The sequence below is a fragment of the Geotrypetes seraphini genome, chromosome 7 (assembly GCF_902459505.1).
Source record: "Geotrypetes seraphini chromosome 7, aGeoSer1.1, whole genome shotgun sequence".
NCBI lineage: Eukaryota > Metazoa > Chordata > Amphibia > Gymnophiona > Dermophiidae > Geotrypetes > Geotrypetes seraphini.
The window spans coordinates 20,668,997-20,690,870 of NC_047090.1; the positions used below are offsets into that span (position 1 = coordinate 20,668,997).

The window sequence follows — 21,874 nt, forward strand, 5'->3', positions numbered from 1 at the left end:
ACTTTTTTCCTGGAAATGTCCAGTTATCTTCTGATATAATCCGCTAAGAACTGCAAGGTACAGGCGGAATAGAAGTCAGTAATGTAATGCAATGATCTTTGTAAGCTGCCATAGGTTGTCCGAGTTGTCTTCTCTCTGCCGTGATCCCGCCCCTTCTCTGATGTCAGAGAAGGGGTGGGACCGCGGTAGAGAGAAGACAACTCGGACAATCTATGGCAGCTTGCAAAGATCGCTAGAGCCAGCGATCTTCTTCTGCAGGGCAGGCTGCTGAATTTCAGTAAATTGCTGCGGGAAGCCGGACACTAGCAGGGAAGCCACTTCCCGACTGACCCTCCCCACTTGCCCTCCAAAGTGAGAGCGGCAGGCCAGCAAGAGGCAGGGCTGCTGCTCCTGCTTTAGGGGCGAGGGGGGAGGGTCAGTCAATGAATCGGGAGGCCGATTTTTGGGTGGGGTAAATCGATTCGAATCGATTCACCCAAAGTGAATCGATACGAATCATGAATCGGGCAGCACTACTCTTTAATGAGCAACAGCAGAAGAGAAACGTATGATTGATTGTGATCAGTAGCATAGCGAGGGTGGGTGGTGCCCCTCCCCCGCTCTGTCCCGACCCTCCGCAGCCACACGCGCACCTCCTTTCCTTCCCCTGTTCTTCTTTAATTTTTCCAGGCATGAGCAGCATCACGAACTTGCTGCCCGCGTCATGTTGGCCCTCCCTATGACATCACTTCGTAGGCGCGGGACCTGGAAACGATGTCAGAGAGAGCCGACACCGACGTGGGCAGCAATCTCGTGATGCTGCTCGCGCCGGGAAAATTGAAGAGGAAAGGGTAGGGGCAAGGAGAGAACAGGTGCCGGCACCTCCACCAAGACCGCCCGCCCCCCCCCTTTACTATGCCACTGATTGTGTATATGAGTGTGTGTTCATTTGAGAAATGCCTCCCTCCCTCCAAGGGGTAAAAATATGTGTACCTTTCAGAATCCAGTCTTGATTTCACTGCAGCAACTATTTCCTCTCTCTTCACACACTCACGGCCTCCTCAAAGAAGCTGTGCCCTAGGCCAGTGTCCCGCAAACTTTCTCGAGCCGCGGCACACTACAGGTAGTGGCCGTGGCTCGAGGCATCTGGACATGGGCAGATACCACCGCGATGACATTACACGCACGCGCGACATCTTCATGTCGATGTCCGCGTGTGTGTGACGGCCCTCCAGGTGTGTTCTGAGATGCCAGTGTGGGGGGCCAGAGAGAAGGATAGGTGCTGGCGCCCACTGATTGCCTACAGGACATGCCTCTCGCCATGAGAGGCACATCCGGTAGGCACTCAGCTGGCGCCGTAACCTCTCCTCCTCCCCAGTGTACTGAGGCACACCTGTAATCTCAGGAGGCACACAGTTCGAGATATACTGCCCTAGGCAATGGCTTAATTTACACCACCCCCAAGTTAGACTAACCCTGGTTTGTTGCAGTTTGTATGAAAGAGACAGGCTACTTGAGGCAAGGACATAATTCTACAAATGTCCTCATTTACAACAGGGCTGCGGCTCCTGAAATGTTTTAGGAAAAAAAGTTTACTTTTGAAAGGCTGCATACTTCTGGATTAAATGTAACTGTGTCTTAACTTTTAAGAATTAAATTGATTTCATCAGGTTTGCAGTCTCCACATTCCCAATTTATTGCAGTGACTGTCAAATGTGCTACTCTCTGCTGCAAATCCCATGTTCTACCTGTACAATTGCTGCCATCTAGTGGTAAGAAAGAAAAGCAAAAACTATATTGGGGAAAGGTAGCAAATTAATCCTTTGTAATAATTAACCTTGAACCAGAATTATGAGTCAGGTTTTATAGGTCAACCAGAGACAGCCGTCTCAGTTCATGTTTAGCGGTAGAGAGATGTCAAAAGGCAACATGAAAGAGGTGGAGAAAGAATGAATGGTAGCACTATTTATTTTTAGCAAACACGTTACATGCTGTTTTTACCTTTGTACTTCAGGGCTACTCAAGTGTTCATGATCCAAAGGCAAGCCAGCTTTTCAGGATAACCACAATGAATATCCATAAAAGATTTGCATACTAAGGAGGAAGTATGTGCAAATCTCTCTCATGCATTTTCATTATAGATGTCCTGAAAATCTGGCCTGAAAGAGGCCAGATATCCTGAAAATCTGTATTCTGTCAGAGGCTCAAAAAAAAAAAAAGAGCCAGTATCGCTTAATGCCATCTTGATTCATTTGCAAAGCAATACTATATTTAAAACATTCTAGAATGATCAAATGATATTGAAAAATCTCACTCTTTGGGATGATTCACCCTTGGCATCCTGTACTCACTTTGGGTAGCTGTATTCAGGTTCTTGGGAATATGGTTTATAAACGGACTATTAAATGAATATGAAACAAAATAAATGGGTCCTACAATGCTTGCTGAGCTACCAACCATTCCAGTTTATCTTCAAACCTTCATTGCTCTAGATCAGGGTATCTCAACCCAGTCCTCAGGACATACCAAGCCAGTCTGGTTTTCAAGATATCTGCAATGAAATGTGCATGAGATAAATTTGCATACACTGCCTCCCAATGTATGCAAATTTCTCTCATGCATAATAATTGTGGGTATCCTGAATACCTGACTGACTTAGTGCGTTCCAAGGACTGGGTTGAGAACCCATGCTATTTAGATGAACCTTCAGCTGTATATCCTTCCCCTCCTCCCCCGCTCTCATCCCTGGGGCAGATCAGGTGGTCAGCACTTCTCCTTCTCCTCCAGCCTGAATTTTTTAAAAATCTCCTCTTCTGCATCCCAATCCTGTGACTAGCACAGCCATTCCCAACCCAGTCCTCAGGGTACCCTAGTCCCATTGGGTTTTTGGGATATTCACAAGATATAGTTGCATGCAAATCTATCTCAGGTACATTCATTGTGGATATCCTAAAAAACCGATGGGACTAGGGATGCCCTGAAGGCTGGGTTGTGAATGGCTGGTCTAGCACCTTCTACACCCAGGACACTAATCAAAATTTCTTTCATGCCCTTAACTGGGATAGTGTATTTATCATTGGTCCATTTGTTAAATATTTTCAAATTTGGCTAATGTAACAACTCATATGTGCATCTGAAAGAAGAAAAAAGGAGGAAGTACTTAACTTTAGGCCTGACAGTTACTCAACCATTTCACGCCTTGGTTTTTTCAGGGGCTGTGCTACTTCCTCTGTACTTATCAGTTTAAACCAATTTGACTCATAAATTCCTGGATTTTTTCTAAGATGATCCTAATTTTAGGACCTCTAATGCAGTGGTCCCCAACCCTGTCCTGTCCTGTCGGGTTTTCGGGATAGCCCTAATGAATCTGAACTTCTATCATCTTCATTACATGCAAATCTCTCTCATGCATATTTATTAGGGCTATCCTGAAAACCTGACTGGCTAGTGTCCCTCAAGGACAGGGTTGGAAACCACTGCTCTAATGAACTGTTTTTAAAAAGTGGATTTCTGGCTCTGGACCTGGCTTTTATCCACTCTGGCCGTGTTAGAAAAGGAGGAAGCATAAGAAGTTTCAGCCATGCATTACCAAAGACGATTGAAAGCCACCCCAGAAGGAGAGGCCTAAATAGAAAAAAAAGAATGGAAATACAACATGGCTGTCGAGGTGTTCAGTTCCCATTGCTCTCACTCAACTTAAGCCAGAACCAGACAGACAGACAAACTTCTATGGTCTGTGTCCAGCAAATGGCAAAAGACTGAGGAAGATTCACCAAATCCAGCATTGGGAAAACTAAGGCTGATGCTGGACAGACTTCTACAATCTGTGTAATGCAAATGACAAAAAGAGAGGTGAAGCTTTGGCATCTCCAGTGTTGTAGATCACCGTCACGTGCTGTGCAGGTCAGGAGGGAGGAGAAGACACCTTGACTGCTAAGTTGAATACAGTCAGCAATACTTGCGGATGATATACGGTTATAACCAAGACTCCCATCATGCAGTGGGGTAGTAAGAGGATGCGGGGGGGAGGGGGATTTGAAGACTGGGCGTCCAAATGACAGATGAAATTTAATGTGGACAAATGCAAAGTGATGCACATTGGGAAAAATAACCTGAATTACATTTACCGGACGCTAGAGTCCACCTTGGGGATTAGCGCCCAAGAAAAGGATCTGGGTGTCAACGTAGACAATACGATGAAACCTTCCACCCAATGTGTGGCGGCGGCCAAAAAAGTAAACAGGATGCTAGGAATTATTAAAAAAGGGATGGTTAACAAGAATAAGAATGTTAGAATGCCCCTGTGCGACCTCATCTGGAGTATTGTGTTCACCGCGGGCGCAGTATTTGTAAGGGGTGCAAGCATCCGTCCTCCTCTCCACCCCCCGCCACATGCATGCATGCCTTCCCTTCCCTCGTACCTCTTTAAATTTTCCCTTTGCGAGCAGCATTACAAACTCACTACCCACGTCTGGATTGCCTCACAGGCCCTGCGCCTAGGATGTGACGTCAGAGGAATAGCCGACATGACACGGGCAGCAAGTTTGCGTTGTTGCTCATGTCTGGAAAATTTAAAAAAGTACAGGGGAAGGGAAGGAGGCGGAGAAGGGGGGGGGGGGCACTCACCCTCACTATGCCACTGTTGGCATTGTAGAGACTTTACAACCCATGTTTAAGCATGGGTGGCTGGGGACCGGATAGAGTGGCAGGCACACCTGAATGGACTGTGGGGGAGTCTTTACCTGCCATCATTTATTGCGTTACTGTATGTTAAACATAACATAAAAATTTATATACCGCTATACACCTGGTAGTTCGATGCAGTTAACAGAATTATTTAAAGGGTGAACAAAACCAGCATAAAGTACAAGAATAGTGATCTAAAGGATAGGCAGAGTCGGAGATGTATACGGATACATAGATCAATGTTCTATCAAGAACTTGTTGTACAAATGGGTTTTTAGGTTACGTCTGAAGTGCACGTACAAAGAGGAGGAAAATATAATGGGAAGAAGCTCCCGGCTTAAATGGGCTGCCTGGAAGGATAACAGTTTGGACGTTTTTCACGATTTCCCTTGCAAGGAGGGAAAAGAATTGAGTTATTGCGCAAAGAACGGGTGGGATAGCCAACTCAAGAAAGCAGAAAATCAGAGACTAGCAGAAATCAAGGAATGAGGGCTGTTGGTGGTTGGAAAACTGACCGATAACAAGTATGGAGGGGAGAACGAACAGTGGAAGCTAGGGAAAGGGATTAGTAAGGGAGACTTAGGGCTAGATTCACTAAACTTACCGATCCTGTAAGGATGGTCGCAAAACCAGTTTTACTGGTTTTGCGATCGTTCCCTGACCCGATTTACTAAACTGCTGCCGATCAAATCTCCTACCCACTCACCCATGCAAATGAGGGGACATGGCATGCAAAAATAGAAAGCCATCGATTCACTAAGCAGAAGAAACACCGATTGGGTTTGCCAATCCGAAGTGAAGTGACTGCTGAGGACCAGTCGCTTACTATCCTTGTCGACTCTCCTGCCCTCTTCCGCCCTTATAACCCCATATAACACAACCATCAAAATAAAAAATAAAACTGTAAAATATCTTTAAAACCACGTGCTCGCAATGAGCTTTTTGCAGAATATATAAAAAAGGAAGTCCCTGATTTGCTCAGGCACCTCAGGCCCCTCCCAAGGGAGGAGCCCAAGGTGCCTGAGCCAATCAAGGCCTTAGGCTTCTCCCCGTGTATCACAATGCACCGGGGCAGAGCCTAAGGCCTCAGACGCGTTGCTAGAACAGGAGAGACTGAGCACCCCTCCTGCTCCATTACAGGCAAGGGGAGGGGTGGGGTGGGGAGGGAACTGGGAACGGGGAGGGGGCGTCCAGTGGCAGGAAGGAGTCAGCATCCCTCCTGCTGTTTGTTTTCTTTGAAGGGGGGGGGAAGTTGGGAGTGGGACTGATGGCAGGAGGGAATGGGAATCCCTCCTGCCATAATTTTGAAGCAGTGGCAGCGGACACTTTTTTTTTTTGGGGGGGGGGAAGGGGCACTTGTTGGTAGGGGGAGGGGAGGCTTTAAAAAAAAAAATTTTAATCAGGCTGATATTTTGTGTGTGTAATACACGAAAAATATCTGCTGAATTTTTAAAAAAAAATTTTTTAAGCCGGAAGAAGCCCTGACAGCAGTGACAGGAGGCTGCTTCTCCTGTCACTACTGTCAGCGCTCTGCCCTGACTCAATCGCTTTGAGTCGGGAGTTTGCATGCAAATGATTTGCAAAGAAGATAGTGAATAAATCACTGTTTAAAAATCAGCCAGGAATCGGCCATCAGTGATTGACTCCCTGTCTTTAGCGAATCTGGGCTTTAATGTGCTTAACAGTCTTTGACTCTGTCTTTTGCACACCAAAAAAAAAAAAAAAGTTACCAAGAGATTTAACTGGTCATTTTTTTCTACCAATTTTGTCCCACTTTGAAAGTGAAAGTAAAGATCCCTAATAATATTGCAACAACTCTTATATAAGCTCACTTGATACATCAAATAAGACACCATTTGCTAAGGAGTGTCACCTTCTCATTCTGTTCTCACTGTGTTTAAAAAGCAGAGATCTTTAAACCAAGCAGATAAAAACGTTGCAATCCAGTGACTTTGAGGATGCTGAAAAAGCACCAAGCAGCAGATTGAAATAAGATTCAATGAAGACACAACCTCACTCTGCTTCCATAAAAGGGGAGGAAAGAAGAAAAATGAGAGAGAGAATGGATAGATCTCTGCAGGGAGCCACCAACCTCCAAGCTGAGTGTTATCCGAGAAGTGCACTTTTTCTAGTCCCTCCCTTCTAGGCTCCTCTGGCTCCGCTCCTTTGACACACTTGGGAACTAGCCGTCGTTTCCAACTGGATTTCTTCTTTTTGAGTTTGACACCCTCTCTCTTGATCTTTGCATCCTCACCTCCTTTGTACCCGTTGGCTTCTCTCCCCTGTGTATGCGGAAAGGTGGGCCCCTGAAGCTGTATTTGCATGGTGCCGGTGCGGCTCTGCCTATCTATCAGCTCTCCATATTGGCTGGCAGTTAAATTCCGCTGTGCAAAGACCATCAGCAGTTTGTATTCAAGGCAGTTCCTGTCCTCATCGTCCAAAGAGATCTCCTCCAGGTTGTCATCGCTTACTATGGACATACTGAACACAGCTATAAAAACAAGAGGCATGTTATTCAATTACAACTGAACCGATTCTTAGCGCTATTTTTTAAATGTCATTTTTATAATCGAACTTTACAGCTACTAAATTGCCTTATTTGTGCTTATCTCTTGTAAGAAGATCTTCTGCTCAGTGTGTGGCAATAGCCAAATAAACAAATACAATTAAGAACATTATGAGGGGCATAATAAAAAAAGAAAGAAACAAACGCTTAAGGCCCTAGGTGCCCAAAGTAGGCAGCAGGGAAATGTCCATTCTTGAAAAAAACATCCAAAATGTGTTTTTTCCCCCCAGAATGACCTACCTGTATGTTCAGGCGTTTAACCCTTTCAGGACCATAAGGATCGTAGGCCAATTTTTGTGGTTTTGACGACATTTTTATGGTAAAAAGGGCTTGCAGATGCCAAAAAATTGATTTTTTTTGTGAAATATCATTATTTTTTTTTAAAAAAAATCAAACTTCTGGCTTATGGACAATGTGGCAAGTGAATCTTCTCGTCAATTTGGCAACGACGCTAATGAATGAATGTCGGAACCAGTTTGTTTACATAAAGGCAGTATCATATGGAATCCGTACATATCAAATTTAGAACTGTAGACTATCCCAATCAAAATTTATAGGATTTTAAAGTTATGGGACAAATATGTCCCTTGGTCCTGAAAGGGTTAATTGCCCACACCGCCACAATGTCTATCTTTAAGCCCTATTCCCGAAAAAAAAAATTTGCCCAAGTCCCAAACGCCCAAAACAAGACCTTTTAGGCATAGAGGTACCAGTCCTTCGCCTAAAACCATGCTTCTCTAACCGGCGTCTGTCGTAAGCGCCGGTTAAAGAATCATGGAAACCCCCCCCCCCCCACACACACAGTGATCACGGCAGGAGGGATGCCCAGTCCCTACTGCTGGACACCCCCGAACCCTCCTGCAAGCATTGCAACCTGTTAAACTTTTCCATTATGGCTGCCGGACGACTAAGTCTAGGCCGGCCCACATACTGCCTACCTTCCGCCCTACCCACTCCTCCAAAAATGCCCCTTTTCGCTCTGAGCGCACCAAGGCAATCAAAAGGCCTAAGCTTGTTATAGATACAGTGGTGCCTCACACAACGAACTTAATTCGTTCCAGGAGCAAGTTTGTTATGCGAAAAGTTCGTTATGTGAAACGCGTTTTCCCATAACAATACATGTTAAAAAAAATAATTCGTTCTGCAGCATAAAATATGCTAAGATGACATAAAAAAAGATAAATTTGTCAAAATGGTGAAAATGGTGGTCTTGCTGAGGCCAAACTCTTTGACGAGGCCACATTCACTCCTTCTAATTATTTCCCGTTTCATTTCAACAGAAATCACCTTCCTGCTTTTTTTAGAAGCCATGATATATAAAAAATATTGAGTTTATCTTAAAAGGACGACTGTATACAGTGAGAGAGGGCAGTTAAGCGCAGTGACTAACGACTGCCTGCAGTGCCTGCGCGGAAGGATGCAATACATCGGCAGCTCGGGCGACTTCGTTGTGTGAAACGAAGTTCGTTGTGTGAAACGAAGTTCGTTGTGTGAAACGAAGTTCGTTGTGTGAAACGAAGTTCGTTGTGTGAAACGAAGTTCGTTGTGTGAATCAAGACATGAAGTTCGTTGTGTGCAGCGTTCGTTGTGCGAGGCGTTCGTTATGCGAGGCACCACTGTATGTCTCAAACCCTGTTCGATTATCGGTATTTGAACGACCTGTCTTTTTGATCGTATTTTCTTTTCGATTATGAGCCCCTATGAACATAAGAATAGCCTTATTGGGTCAGACCAATGATCCATCTTGCCCAGTGGCCCATCCTCACGGTGGCCAATCCAAGTCTCTACTACCTGACAAAAACCCAAATAGTAGCAACATTCCATGCTACCGATCCAGGGCAAGCAGTGGCTTCCCTCATGTCTGTCTCAATAACAGGAATTTGTCAAACCTCTCTTAAAACCAGCTACATTAACCGCTCTTACTACAATCTCTGGCAATGCATTCCAGAGCTTAACTATTCTCCGAGTGAAAAAATATTTCATCCTATTGGTTTTAAAAGTATTTCTCTAACTTCATCAAATGGCTACTAGTCTGTAATTTTTGACGGAGTTTAAAAAAAAAAAAAAAAAAATGGATCCACTTGTACCCATTCTACCTGCTGCCACTCAGTTTCAGGCTATGACCTCTTGTCCGTGTCACATCCGAAAATGTTAGCAATGCTGCTTCTTGGTCTATTTTATCAAATCCTTTTAATATTTTAAAAGTCTCTATCAAATCCCCTCTCAGTCTTCTCTTCTCGAGGATAAACAGTCCCAGTTTCCTCAGTCGTTCTTTGGAGTTCAGTACTCCTTATTCTCCCTTAGGTTCACCCTGCCCCTGTCCTTCAGACTTCTCTATTTTTCCAGCAGCAGTAAGTCACTGCTTGGGCTGACCCCAATCCAACTACGCTGCATCCTATCAGACGGACACTATTTGGTTCAGAATGTTTTTTTCTTGTTTTCCTCCTTTAAAATCTAGGGTGCATCTTGTGGTCAGGTGCATCTTTTACGGTAAGCCTGTCTAAAACACATATTCACTATTGTATTATATTTAGACTCATTGTACGATACTGTATTAGACTTATGTATGGTGTTGTCTTTAGACTTATTGTATTGTATTATATTTAGACTCGTATTATATTGTACGGTGTTGTATACACTCATTGTATTGTATTGTATTGTATTGTTTTGTTTTGTCTTGTATTGTATGTTGACTTATTGTATTGTATTGTGACCTTGTTATTCGCTGAACGTCCAGCCTTCTTACAGTGTGAACCGCCTAGAAGTCACCTGACTATGGCGGTATAGAAAAATAAAGTTATTATTATTATTATTATTTTGTCACTCAAACACTCTCTTTGGAGCTGTACCTGCAGATGCTTGTAACTCACTCTATTGACTTTTGGTGCCTGTTTCTGGAAGCAAAGCCAAAACCGGAAATGAACCAGAAAAGAAACAAAGCTTTTTGATAAGGTTGGAGGTCCGTGAATATGCAAACACATTGCGCATTTGGCGAATAGCTATCACAATGCATGCGGTAAGTGAAATTGTGAATCAGAAACGCATGAATAACGAGAATGGATTGTATTTACAAATCACAGGCCAACATTTCCTGCTGCTGATAATGTGATGTGTAAAAGTCTAGACCAGGGGTGCCCACACTTTTTGGGCTGGCGAGCTACTTTTAAAATGACCAAGTCAAAATGATCTACCAACAATAAAATTTTAAAAAACACAAAGCACACTGTACACAGAGAAAATGTTAATTGTCATTTATATTAACCGTACAAGCCTCGAAGTCTTCAAGTTTTTATTAAAATTTGACATAATCGCTTATTTTGTTTTACTAAGCAAAATACAATAATAAAAATCACTAAAATATATATATAGAAACAGGTCCACCCACCTACTAGACAACACTTTTTGGGGCAATTAGCTTTTATTTTTCTGCATGTCTAAATTGACAGCTTTACTGCACCATCACCTCTCTCTATTTCTGAAAGTTTGGGATCCCTATATTAAGTGGTCGTTCCCTAGTGATCTCACCCAGCCATTTTTCTTTGTGATTGATACTTTGTTATTTTTATTTTATTTTATTTCTTGTATACCGCTATACCGTGAGGTTCAAAGCGGTGTACAGTGCAGATGCATTAAAGATACAATAAAATAAAATAAATAAAGATAGGTACTTGGAAGTTCTCTAACTGTCCTGAAGGCTCACAATCTAGCTAAAGTACCTGAGAAAACAATTATTAAAATGTTAAAGATAGAAAAAAATATAAACCAAAGATAGAGACAAGATATTAACATCTCAACAAGTATTCAGTGAATAAATTAAATTAGGATTGATTACATTATGTAAGGATTTATTTCTGGTTACGTTACATAGAAGATATCTGCACACATCTGTTTTTATGGTTGCGTTGGGGAGTGTGGTAGGGGGATGGGAGGAGTGGGGGGAAGGGGGTGGGTTTTGTTTCGGATTGACTTGTTTAATCTCGTACTGAAACCAACTAATACAGAAGGGTAGAGGGGTAGAACTACAATTTAGTATTTAAAGTTCAAAGGAGAGAAACATGTATGGAAAGTACGTTAGGGTAGTGATGCAAAAAAGAAGAGAAAGAGGAAAAAAATAGAAATAAGGTACAGAAGAAAAAAAAAAATGATTGGATGAGGATAAAAGGATATTAAGGTTAAAGGCTGACAGCATCTTTGAATAAAAATCTTTTCAGATTACTTTTAAAGCGGGTCATATTAACTTCCTCTCTTAAATGTTGTGACATAGCATTCCACAGCTGGGGCACCATTACCGAGAAGATATCTTGTCATCATTAGAGAATGACATGGGAATCGTTTACCGCGGTAAACCGTGGTCACCGCAGTAAATCCACAGGAATGGAGATATTTGCAACTGGTTTACCGCAGGAATGGGGATAAGACCTTTCACCGCCCCACGGGAGCGGTGAAAAGTCTTGATCCTGTGTGGTAAAAAATTGCGCCCTTATCAGACTTGGAATCTCCTCCCCAGTTCCTCTTGGGCCTATTTTACCTTCAGGAGCCAGCCATGCCACGATGAAGACAGAAGAAACTCAAAACCAAAACCTGAGACCAATGTGATTTGAAGAATAAAATTACCAGACAACAAAAGGTAGAAAAAAAATTATTTTAGATTTTGTGATTAGAATATTTCAGATTTGAAATATGTATCCTGCTAGAGCTGGTATTAGACATAACTGGGAACTGCAAAGCCCAGGCAGTGCTTCTTTAGCTTCCAGCTGGCTTAGGGCTCTCTCTCTGACCAGGGGGCAGTTGCCCTAGTTGCTCTCCCCTAACACTATTCCTGCCATGTATGACTGAAGTATTCTGTTAGCTTGATTTTTCTATGTAGCATTCTGTAGTAATTTGGTTTGTTCAGTTTTCACAATAGTGGAGAGGATATGTGTAAAAGGGAGGAAAGACAGGGGTTTTGTTGATCCTTGCTCTGTATTATTTGTGTTTATAAAATGACAATTGTACAGAATAGTCACTTTTTATACTTTAATAAAATAAGTTCAATGATAACTATTAGAGGCTTGTGCAGATGATATCCGACAGTTTGCAGGGCAGGGACGAAGACTGAGCTCGCGGGAACGGGGCAGCGACGGGGACTGAGCTCGCAGGGACAGGGACAAGCTCACAGGGACGGGGCAGGAACGGTGATAAATTTTTTCCCCGTGCCATTCTCTAGTCGTCGTGTCCCAATGATTTTCAAAGATTTTCAAAGTGCCCTCACCTGGAGTCCTGCATCCAGCACTGGTCGCCGTACATGAAGGACACGGTACTACTCAAAAGGGTCCAAAGAAGAGCGACTAAAATGGTTAAGGGGCTGGAGGAATTGTCGTACAGTGAGAGACTGGAGAAACTGGGCCTCTGCTCCCTTGAAAAGAGGAGACTGAGAGGGGACATGATTGAAACATTCAAAATACTGAAGGGAATAGACTTAGTAGAGAAAGACAGACTGTTCACCCTCTCCAAGGTAGGGAGAACGAGAGGACACTCTCTAAAGTTGAAAAGAGATAGATTCCGTAAGGAAGTTCTTCTTCACCCAGAGAGTGGTAGAAAACTGGAATACTCTTCCAGAGTCTGTTATAGGGGAAAACACCCTCCAGTGATTCAAGACAAAGTTGAACAAGTTCCTGCTAAACTGAAACGTACGCAGGTGAGGCTGGACTCATTTAGAGCACTGATCTTTGACCTGGGGGCCGCCGCGTGAGTGGACTGGTGGGCATGATGGACCACTGGTCTGACCCAGCAGTGGCAATTCTTATGTTCTTATGAAGATATTTCTTTACTTTTAGTAACTTTACCTACAATGTTGAGTATAAAAGTATGTTTGGAAGTTTTCTGACCAAGGACTGATCAGTTTGAACCAGTGCATGGTTTCACTTATAGTGTACTAGCCCTGCTATTGCTTCTTTCTCGCTCTTTTTTGTTTTGGATAGTTCAATTTAAGTTTGAACGATGAATTGATCTTTTAGAAAAGATAAAAAAATATATATTTTGCAATTTTTTTGTTGTTTGGTTTCTGGGTGGTGTTTTCACTCCTTTGGGGTTTTCATCCTTTTTTGGTATTCAGGTTCACTGAATTGACACAGCAGAAATAATAACATTAATTCCTGGACTGACCTTCGATCAAACAGTTAGTTACAGGGAAATACTTTTAAAACCAATAGGAGGAAATAATTTTCATTCAGTTAAGCTCTGGAACGCATTGCCAGAGGTTATGGTAAAAGCAGATAGCGTAACTGGTTTTAAGAAAGGTTTGGACAAATTCCTGGAGGAAAAGTCCATAGTCTGTTATTAAGACATGGGGGGGAAGCCTCTGCTTGCCCTGGATCGGTAGCATGGAATGTTGCTACTCTTTGGGTTTTGGCCAGGTACTAGTGACCTGGATTGGCCACCGTGAGAACAGGCTTGATAGACCATTGGTCTGACCCAGTAAGGCTATTCTTATGTTCTTAAAAAGATCAAATACACTTGTGTTCATGACTCTAACCAGTGAATGCTAATTGGAAGGGAAAGAGAGAGTCAGGATTCAAAATCTGGAGCACATAAGATCTGATGTTGTCTCAGCAGAAATCTGTAGGGTACGAAAAATTACCTTGTAAAATAAGGATGTTGAAGGTCACGATCATAAAACTCAATCACCAGAAAATAGCTGTGAAACAATTAACATGGCACATAAATGGGAGAATAAAGGATCTTGGAAACCATAACACTGCACCCCATAGATTATAGGGCTAGTGACAAACTGGTATCTTTCATCAATCCAAAAAAAACTCCCACTTTAAAATTGTGTGCCAAAATAAATTGTATTTTAAATTTGCAAGTCGAATGCATTGCACTCGAATTAAACAATTAACAAGGATTGTACTTAGTTTGCAATGCCCAACATCCAACAGGACCCATTTCACCAGGCCAATCTGGCATCTTCAGGGGTCAAAACTTAAACATTGGGGCAAAATTTACATATTTTGTAATACACAAAATTTCACAATCATAAAATTCTAATTACAGCATGTAGAGGACAGTCAGTGAACAATTCTCTTGAAAGACTACACAAATTTATAGTGATTTCAGCATATACAAGGGGTCTCCATATCTGTGGTTTCAATTATCTGCGGTTTACCACCTGATTCCCGAGCACTCCCATCCGTCTGTACTACCCCACCATACCTGCACCCACCCCAGCATACCTTCAAAAACTTAACCGGCAGCATCTCCTGCCTGCTGCTTGCGATGGCCTGAGCTCCCTCCTTCTGAGGTCACATCTGGGTCACAGGACCAAGAAGTGACATCAAACCTTCATCTGTTGTTGGTGAAGATTTGAGGAGGTACGCTGCATATCAAGCTTCAAGTTTTAATTTAATGAATCACTTATTTAATTTTACTAAGCGAAGTACAAAATTGGTAAAAGTATAAACATATATTTAAACATACAATTTAAAATAATGGGTTAGTTTAAAGTGGGAGGTTTTTTTGGATTGATGAACGATACTATTAACCAGTTTGTCATTCGTACTATAATGTATGGGGTGAAGTGTTATGGCTTCCGAGATCCCTTTTTCTCCTGTTTACGTGCCACATCGTTTCACAGCTATTTTTAGAATGGTCCCTTTACATCTGGAATAATTACACTTCCTAGTGGGTTCTATGGTTAATTTGTTATAGTGTTTGAAGTGTAATTTATTGCTGTAATATCATCCAGAGGTGTATAAAGCCTATGCTACTGAATCAATCAAACCTGTTTGTCTTGAGAGATTCAAAGGGTGAATGAACAGCTAGTTTTTTTGAAGGATAGTTTATTAAAAACTTTACATACCACATAATAGCCAAAAAAAAAGGACCCAAGCGGTTTACAATATATAGTCCATGACACATCTGTCTTGCTGAATCAACTGTATGTATCATTGTTGATTATTAAGTGATATATTTATGGTTATTTGTATGGATATGTTATCACACTTATTAGAAGTTTAAAAATAAATAAAGATTAAAAAAAAAACAAAAAAAAAAACATTATCTATTTTTTCTTAGGCTCTCCAAGCACCTATAAATCTAAAATGTGGTCCTGCAAAGGGTTTGAGTTAGAGACCACTGCTCTATGCTATATGTGCAGGGAGTAATATTGTGGAATGCACTGCCAATGATCTCACGATGATTCAAAAATATTGTGGTCCTTAAACAGGCACAATTGTCTGCCTTTATTAAAAATAAAATTAGATGCAAATTCCTTGAGATCCACAAATCTGCTCTGAAGTAAGAGTAAAATTGGTCAATTTGTGCCACATGTGTTGCAGGTTCTTCACACTTTCAAAAAATAAAAGAACAAGAGGGCATTCAGAAAAGTTGAAAGGGGACAGATTCAGAACGAATGCTAGGAAGTTCTTCTTTACCCAGCGTGTGGTGGACACCTGGAATGCGCTTCCAGAGGGCGTGATAGGGCAGAGTACAGTACTGGGGTTCAAGAGGGAATTGGACAACTTTCTGCTGGAAAAGGGAATAGAGGGGTATAGATAGAGGATTACTGCATAGGTCCTGGACCTGTTGGGCCGCCACGTGAGCGGACTGCTGGGCACGATGGACCTCAGGTCTGACCCAGTAGAGCAGGGGTGCCCAACGCGTCGATCGCGATCGACCAGTAGCTCAGGAAGGCAACTCGAGTCATAGAAACATAGAAACAGACGGCAGATAAGGGCCACGGCCCATCTAGTCTGCCCACCCTAATGACCCTCCCCTACCTTTGCCTAGTGAATAGAGCCCACGTGTCGATCCCATTTGGCCTTAAAATCAGGCACGCTGCTGGCCTCAATCACCTGCAGTGGAAGACTATTCCAGCGATCAACCACCCTTTCAGTGAAAAAGAATTTCCTGGTGTCACCTCGTAGTTTCCCGCCTCTGATTTTCCACGGATGCCCTCTTGTTGCCGTGGGTCCCTTGAAAAAGAAGATATCCTCTTCCGCTACGATGCGGCCCGTGAGATACTTGAACGTCTCGATCATGTCCCCCCTCTCTCTGCGCTCCTCAAGCGAGTATAGCCGCAGTTTGTCTAACCTCTCTTCGTACGGGAGATCTTTGAGTCCCGAGACCATCCGGGTGGCCAGTCTCTGAACCGACTCCAATCTCAGCACATCTTTGCGATAATGTGGTCTCCAGAATTGCACACAGTATTCCAGGTGGGGCCTCACCATGGATCTATACAATGGCATAATGACTTCCGGCTTACGGCTGACGAAACCCCTGCGAATGCAACCTAGGATCTGTCTTGCCTTGGATGAGGCCTGCTCTACCTGGCTGGCAGCCTTCATGTCCTCACTGACGATCACCCCCAAGTCCCGTTCTGCAACCGTTCTTGTTAGGATCTCACCATTAAGAGTATAAGTCTTGTATGGATTGTGGTTGCCTAGGTGCATGACTTTGCATTTTTTGGCATTGAAGCTGAGTTGCCAGGTCCTAGACCAGCGCTCCAGTAGGAGTAGGTCGTGCATCATGTTGTCGGGCATTGAATCTTCGTCCGTTGTGCATTTTCCCACTACATTACTTAGTTTGGCGTCATCGGCGAATAATGCTATTTTACCTCGAAGCCCTTCTGCCAAGTCTCTTATAAAGATGTTGAATAGGGTCGGTCCCAAGACCGAACCCTGTGGCACTCCACTGATCACCTCCGTCATTTCTGAGGGGGTGCCGTTCACCACTACCCTTTGAAGCCTACCACCAAGCCAGTTCCTAACCCATTTCGTCAATGTGTCACCTAATCCTATAGAACTCATCTTGTTCAGCAACCTGCGGTGTGGTACGCTATCGAATGCTTTGCTAAAGTCCAGGTACACGATGTCCAGGGACTCCCCAACATCCAGCTTCCCCGTCACCCAGTCAAAGAAGCTGATCAGGTTGGATTGACATGATCTTCCCTTAGTAAATCCATGTTGACGGGGGTCCCGTAGATTTTCCTCATCCAGGATCTTATCCAATTGTCGTTTGATCAGAGTTTCCATAAGTTTGCTCACTATAGATGTTAGACTCACTGGTCTGTAGTTTGCTGTCTCCATCTTTGAGCCTTTCTTGTGGAGTGGAATGACGTTAGCCGTCCTCCAGTCCAACGGAACGCTTCCCGTACTAAGGGAGAGGTTGAAGAGTGCCGACAGTGGCTCTGCCAAGACATCACTCAACTCCCTAAGCACCCTGGGGTGTAGGTTGTCAGGCCCCATTGCCTTGTTAACCTTGAGTTTTGACAGCTCTTTCTTTTTGACAGTCGATCGCACTCGTGTTGCCGTCCTGATCTACGGGCCGATCAGCCTTCCTCTCCAGTGTTCTCCCTAGGGCCTTTTAGCTGGGCGGTCCGCCCAGCTGTCATCTGCCGCTGCTGAACATTAAACCCCCCCCCCAAAAAAAAAAAAACCGGCTTGGAGATTTCAGCCCCTAGCAAACTTATGCTCCGGACTCTAACGTGTGCGTGCAGGCTTCTCTTCTCTTCTCTCCGAAACCGGAAGTTATGTCCGGGGGAGGGGGGAGGAGAAGGGAAGCCGGCACGCACATGTTGAGAGCCCTGAAGCAAGCGTTCGCTACGGGCTAATGCGGGAGACAGGTTAGTGAAGCATTTGTTCTTCTTCCTGCCGGGTCCTGCCTACTTTCTGTTTCCGCGAAGGCAGGACCCGGCAGCATTTCCCCCAATAGGTTGATCACGATCTTGGGCTGATCAGCCTTCCTCTTCCCGACGGCAGAATTGACGTCGGGGAGAGGAATGCTGGTTGGCCGAAGCAGGGAGAGCTTGGGGCCTGTTATTGGTGGCATTTGGGGCCTGGTCCCCGATGGCAGTGGCTTGGGGGAGGGCAGGGAGAAAGAAAGAAAAAGGGCAGGCAGGGAGACAGAAGGAAAGAAGAGAAACAGAAAAAAATGAAAGGGAGGCAGAGAGAAAGAAAGGGCAGGGAAGAGGAAGGAAAAGTTGGGGGGAAGGAATGAGGTCTGGAGGAGAGGAAGCGTACAGGCTAAAAGAAGGGAAGAAAGATTGTATGCACAGTCAGAAGAAGAAAGTGCAACCAGAGACTCATGAAATCACCAGACAAGGTAGGGAAAATGATTTTATTTTAAATTTAGTGATCAAAATGTGTCTGTATTTATATCTGCTGTCTATATTTTACACTAAGGTCCCCTTTTACTAAACCGCAATAGAGGTTTTTAGCGCAGGGAGCCTATGAGTGTCGAGAGCAGCGCTGGGCATTCAGCGCAGCTCCCTGCGCTAAAAACTGCTATCGTGGTTTAGTAAAAAGGGAGGGGGGTATATTTGTCTATTTTTGTATGGTTGTTACTTAGGTGATAGCTCATAGAGTCATCTGCTTTGACCTCTTTGAAAAACCCTGGAATAGGAATGATAATTAACATTTTCTATGCATACAGTGTGCTTTGTGTTTTTTTTTAATTTTATTGTTGGTAGATCATTTTGACTTGGTCATTTAAAAAGTAGCTCGCAAGCCCAAAAAGTGTGGGCACCCCTGCAGTAGAGGCATTTCTTATGTTCTTATGTAACTCTCACCTGCTTTCTTCAGGCGGAAAGCTCAGCCAGCTAGATAAGACTTCCCAACTAGGAGTCCCCAAGTAAGTTTCAAGTTTATTAGGGTTTTATATACCGCCCATCAAGGTTATCTAAGCGGTTCTACAATCAGGCACTCAAGCATTTTCCCTATCTGTCCCGGCGGGCTCACAAGTACCTGGGGCTATGGAGGATTTAGGGAATGCTGCCCTAAGAGGGTGACTCCTGGTTTCTCAAAAGGCATTCTCTCTCTCCCTAGTCACACATAATTTAAACTGGATATAGTATAACTACCCATTTCACCAAACCGGGACTCCAAGTTCTTTCTGAAGGAGAGGAGGGGCACTGAAGCTGTGTATGTTGTGGCAGGTGCAAGCACAAGGAAGTGAGTCCTCTGAGCTGTCATCAGGCAAACTGAAAGCAAGAACTCAGCAAAACGCTAATTGGAACCTAGCAAACGTCACCCAGCAGAAAAACAACAACTTAATAGGCCAAACTTATACAAGTAACTTTCACTATCCTAAGAAATTTGCCCCAAAAGAGTAATTCACGGATATAACTTGTTACAGCCCCTAAAATTCTTTCGGTTGTACGTCAGGTTTTTCTGTCCAAAGCCATTTTCATTATAATTAAACTTATTACTAAATTGATAGAGTTATGTCTTGATTTTAAAACACACACAAAATATAAACGAGACTTTGAAACCCCCCCTTCTATATTAGTGGGTTTTCAAATCACTTTTCAATCGGGTTACCCTCTCTAAACACTTCCCAAGAATCTGAACTAACCAGAAGGGAAGACTCCAAAAGACCCCCCTCGATTTTACCTTTGCTCGCCGTCCAACAATAGAAAAAGCCTTTAACTTCCGAAAACCCACGTCCTAACTTGTCCGCCGAAACTCCAACAGCCCCGGAGGGGGAGGAGCCTAGTCAGACGACGACGACGTGACCCCGCCCACTGCCTGGGCAGGCACACGTGGGAGGCCCAGCTTCCTGCGGACGTTCATGGGGGGGGGGGGGGGAACGCCTTGGGCTCTTTAGAGAAAGTGTTGGAGAACTCTCCTAGTTAGGAGGAAATGGGATGGGATGGGGGGGGGGGGGGGTTCCCTGCTGCTGACAGCGAGACATCTACGGTCAATTTTTAGCCCACGAAAATCCCGCAGTGTCATTAATAGTTGCAACACCGACTGTGCTCTGCAGCCGTCTAGGCTAGTACAAGCTTGTTAATTTTTTGAATGTGAGCAAGCAACGCTGCACATGATTCCCTCTCTTCTTTCTTTGCATGCAAGCATTATTCTTAGGGGAATTCTGCACACACGCATTACAATCCTTACACCGTGAGTCGACATATTCATGAAATCTAGGAGCCAACTGCTGAGGCATCTCTGGCGTTTCCAAGTAGAGAATGACTACGGTGACAAAATTCATCACCGGTCCCGTCCCCACGGATAACCGCGGGAAATAATCTCATGTCATTTTCTAGTGTCTATTTCAACCTCGGTCTTTCTACACCAGCATTCTTCAAAGCAAAGCTTGTGGGTCAGTGGTTGTGCCCAATTATACTCTGATTCTTCCCTCTCTCTTTAAAGAATGACAGGAAGATGGTTATCCGCGGTTATCCACGGGAACGGTGATGAATTTTGTCACCGTGTCATTCTCTATTTCCAAGTTTATTAAATTTTTTGATAAAACGCAAATCAAGGGGAAAACACTGGAATACTGACTAAACAATATATCACAAACGTGAAATGATAGGAAAAGGGGGGGGGGGGAAGCTACAATTTAAAAGTAAAGAGAACATAAAGGATAAACTACAATCAGGAAGAAGGAGAATGAAGATTATTTTGATAACCTGGGCTATTTCTAAGTCTATTCAGCAGTTATAAGCATCTTGGAAGAGGTAGCTATTTAGGTTAGCTATTTGATAACCTTCTGGCAACGCAAGCAGCAAAACTTAACCACTCCATCTCCAACCTGTTGACAGCAACGGGCGACTTCAAAACTTTTCAAAAAGAAATCAAAACTCTATTTTTCAAAAAATTTCTTAACCCAACCCTTCCCCCTCCTCCTAGATAAATTCTCCCCCAAAACTTCCACTTAAATAATCTCTTCCTCCCCAAAACACCAAGTATTCAGATCCCTGAAATGTAACGTAATCTTATTTGTACTCTAACTGTAATCTATTTGGTATATCACACAGTAACGTACAGTCAATTTAATATCCAATTTGCAAGTTCTTCCAGAATTAATCCAGGTACCTCTCCTCCCTTGTAACCAAAAAAAAAAACCAACCAATACTGTTGTAACTTCACTGGAAATGTCCAGTTAGCTCTTTTGTAATCCGCCTTGAACTGCAAGGTATAGGCAGAATAGAAGTCCCTAAGGCAGGGGTGTCCAATGTCGGTCCTCGAGGGCCGCAATCCAGTCGGGTTTTCAGGATTTCCCCAATGAATATGCATTGAAAGCAGTGCATGCAAATAGATCTCATGCATATTCATTGGGGAAATCCTGAAAACCCGACTGGACTGCGGCCCTCGAGGACCGACATTGGACACCCCTGCCCTAAGGCAATGTAATGTAATGTAAATTTGTCTAAACTTTTTCCGCTCTGATATGAAGTGGCAGGGAATTCCGTATTGTAGGGGCCGTAATTGCAAATGAAGTTCCCACCCCTCTAATACTGTATGCAGAGAATTTTTTGGGCGGGAGTGGGGTGCAACTAAGGCAATTGTACATGACTCCTCCAGAAGGGGCCCCAAGCTTGCCTGAACCTGAAGAACGCATAGGCTGGTACAGAGCTTTGGGGTCCCCTCCGAAATTTCTGCCATGGACAGGTCATTTGCTTTTTTGTTTGTTTTATTCTTATCTCTGTTTTCTACTTTCCTGCTCTGTTTTCTCATGTCAGGGCCTTCTATCCATAAGCCATTTCTTCTTTCTCCATATTAATGCATCTTTCTTCTGTGTTCCTGTCTCCATCCTGCCCCCACATTCACCATCTTCCTCCAACATTTCCAGTCTGTATCCCTGCCCTTACTCATTAAGCATCACTTCTCTGTGTCCCTTTCCACCCCTCCCAATGTCCAATATCACTTGTCTTCC

General features: G+C 43.6%; 1 protein-coding gene across 2 annotated transcripts in view; it reads right to left on the minus strand.

Annotated features, from left to right (window-relative positions):
• Nucleotides 1-19,761, minus strand: part of BCL2L14 (BCL2 like 14) — a 45,520-nt gene extending 25,759 nt beyond the window's left edge. Inside the window, exons 1-2 of one of the 2 annotated variants that reach the window (XM_033953513.1) lie at nt 19,603-19,761; nt 6,920-7,156 (exon numbers count right to left, since the gene is read on the minus strand). In XM_033953513.1, the coding sequence (XP_033809404.1) occupies nt 6,920-7,145 (226 nt within the window). In that variant the 5' untranslated portion in view covers nt 7,146-7,156; nt 19,603-19,761. Of the gene's footprint in view, nt 1-6,757; nt 7,157-19,602 lie in introns of both variants that reach the window. The other variant, XM_033953512.1, reaches the window with a different exon arrangement.
• Nucleotides 19,762-21,874: the final 2,113 nt, after the last annotated feature.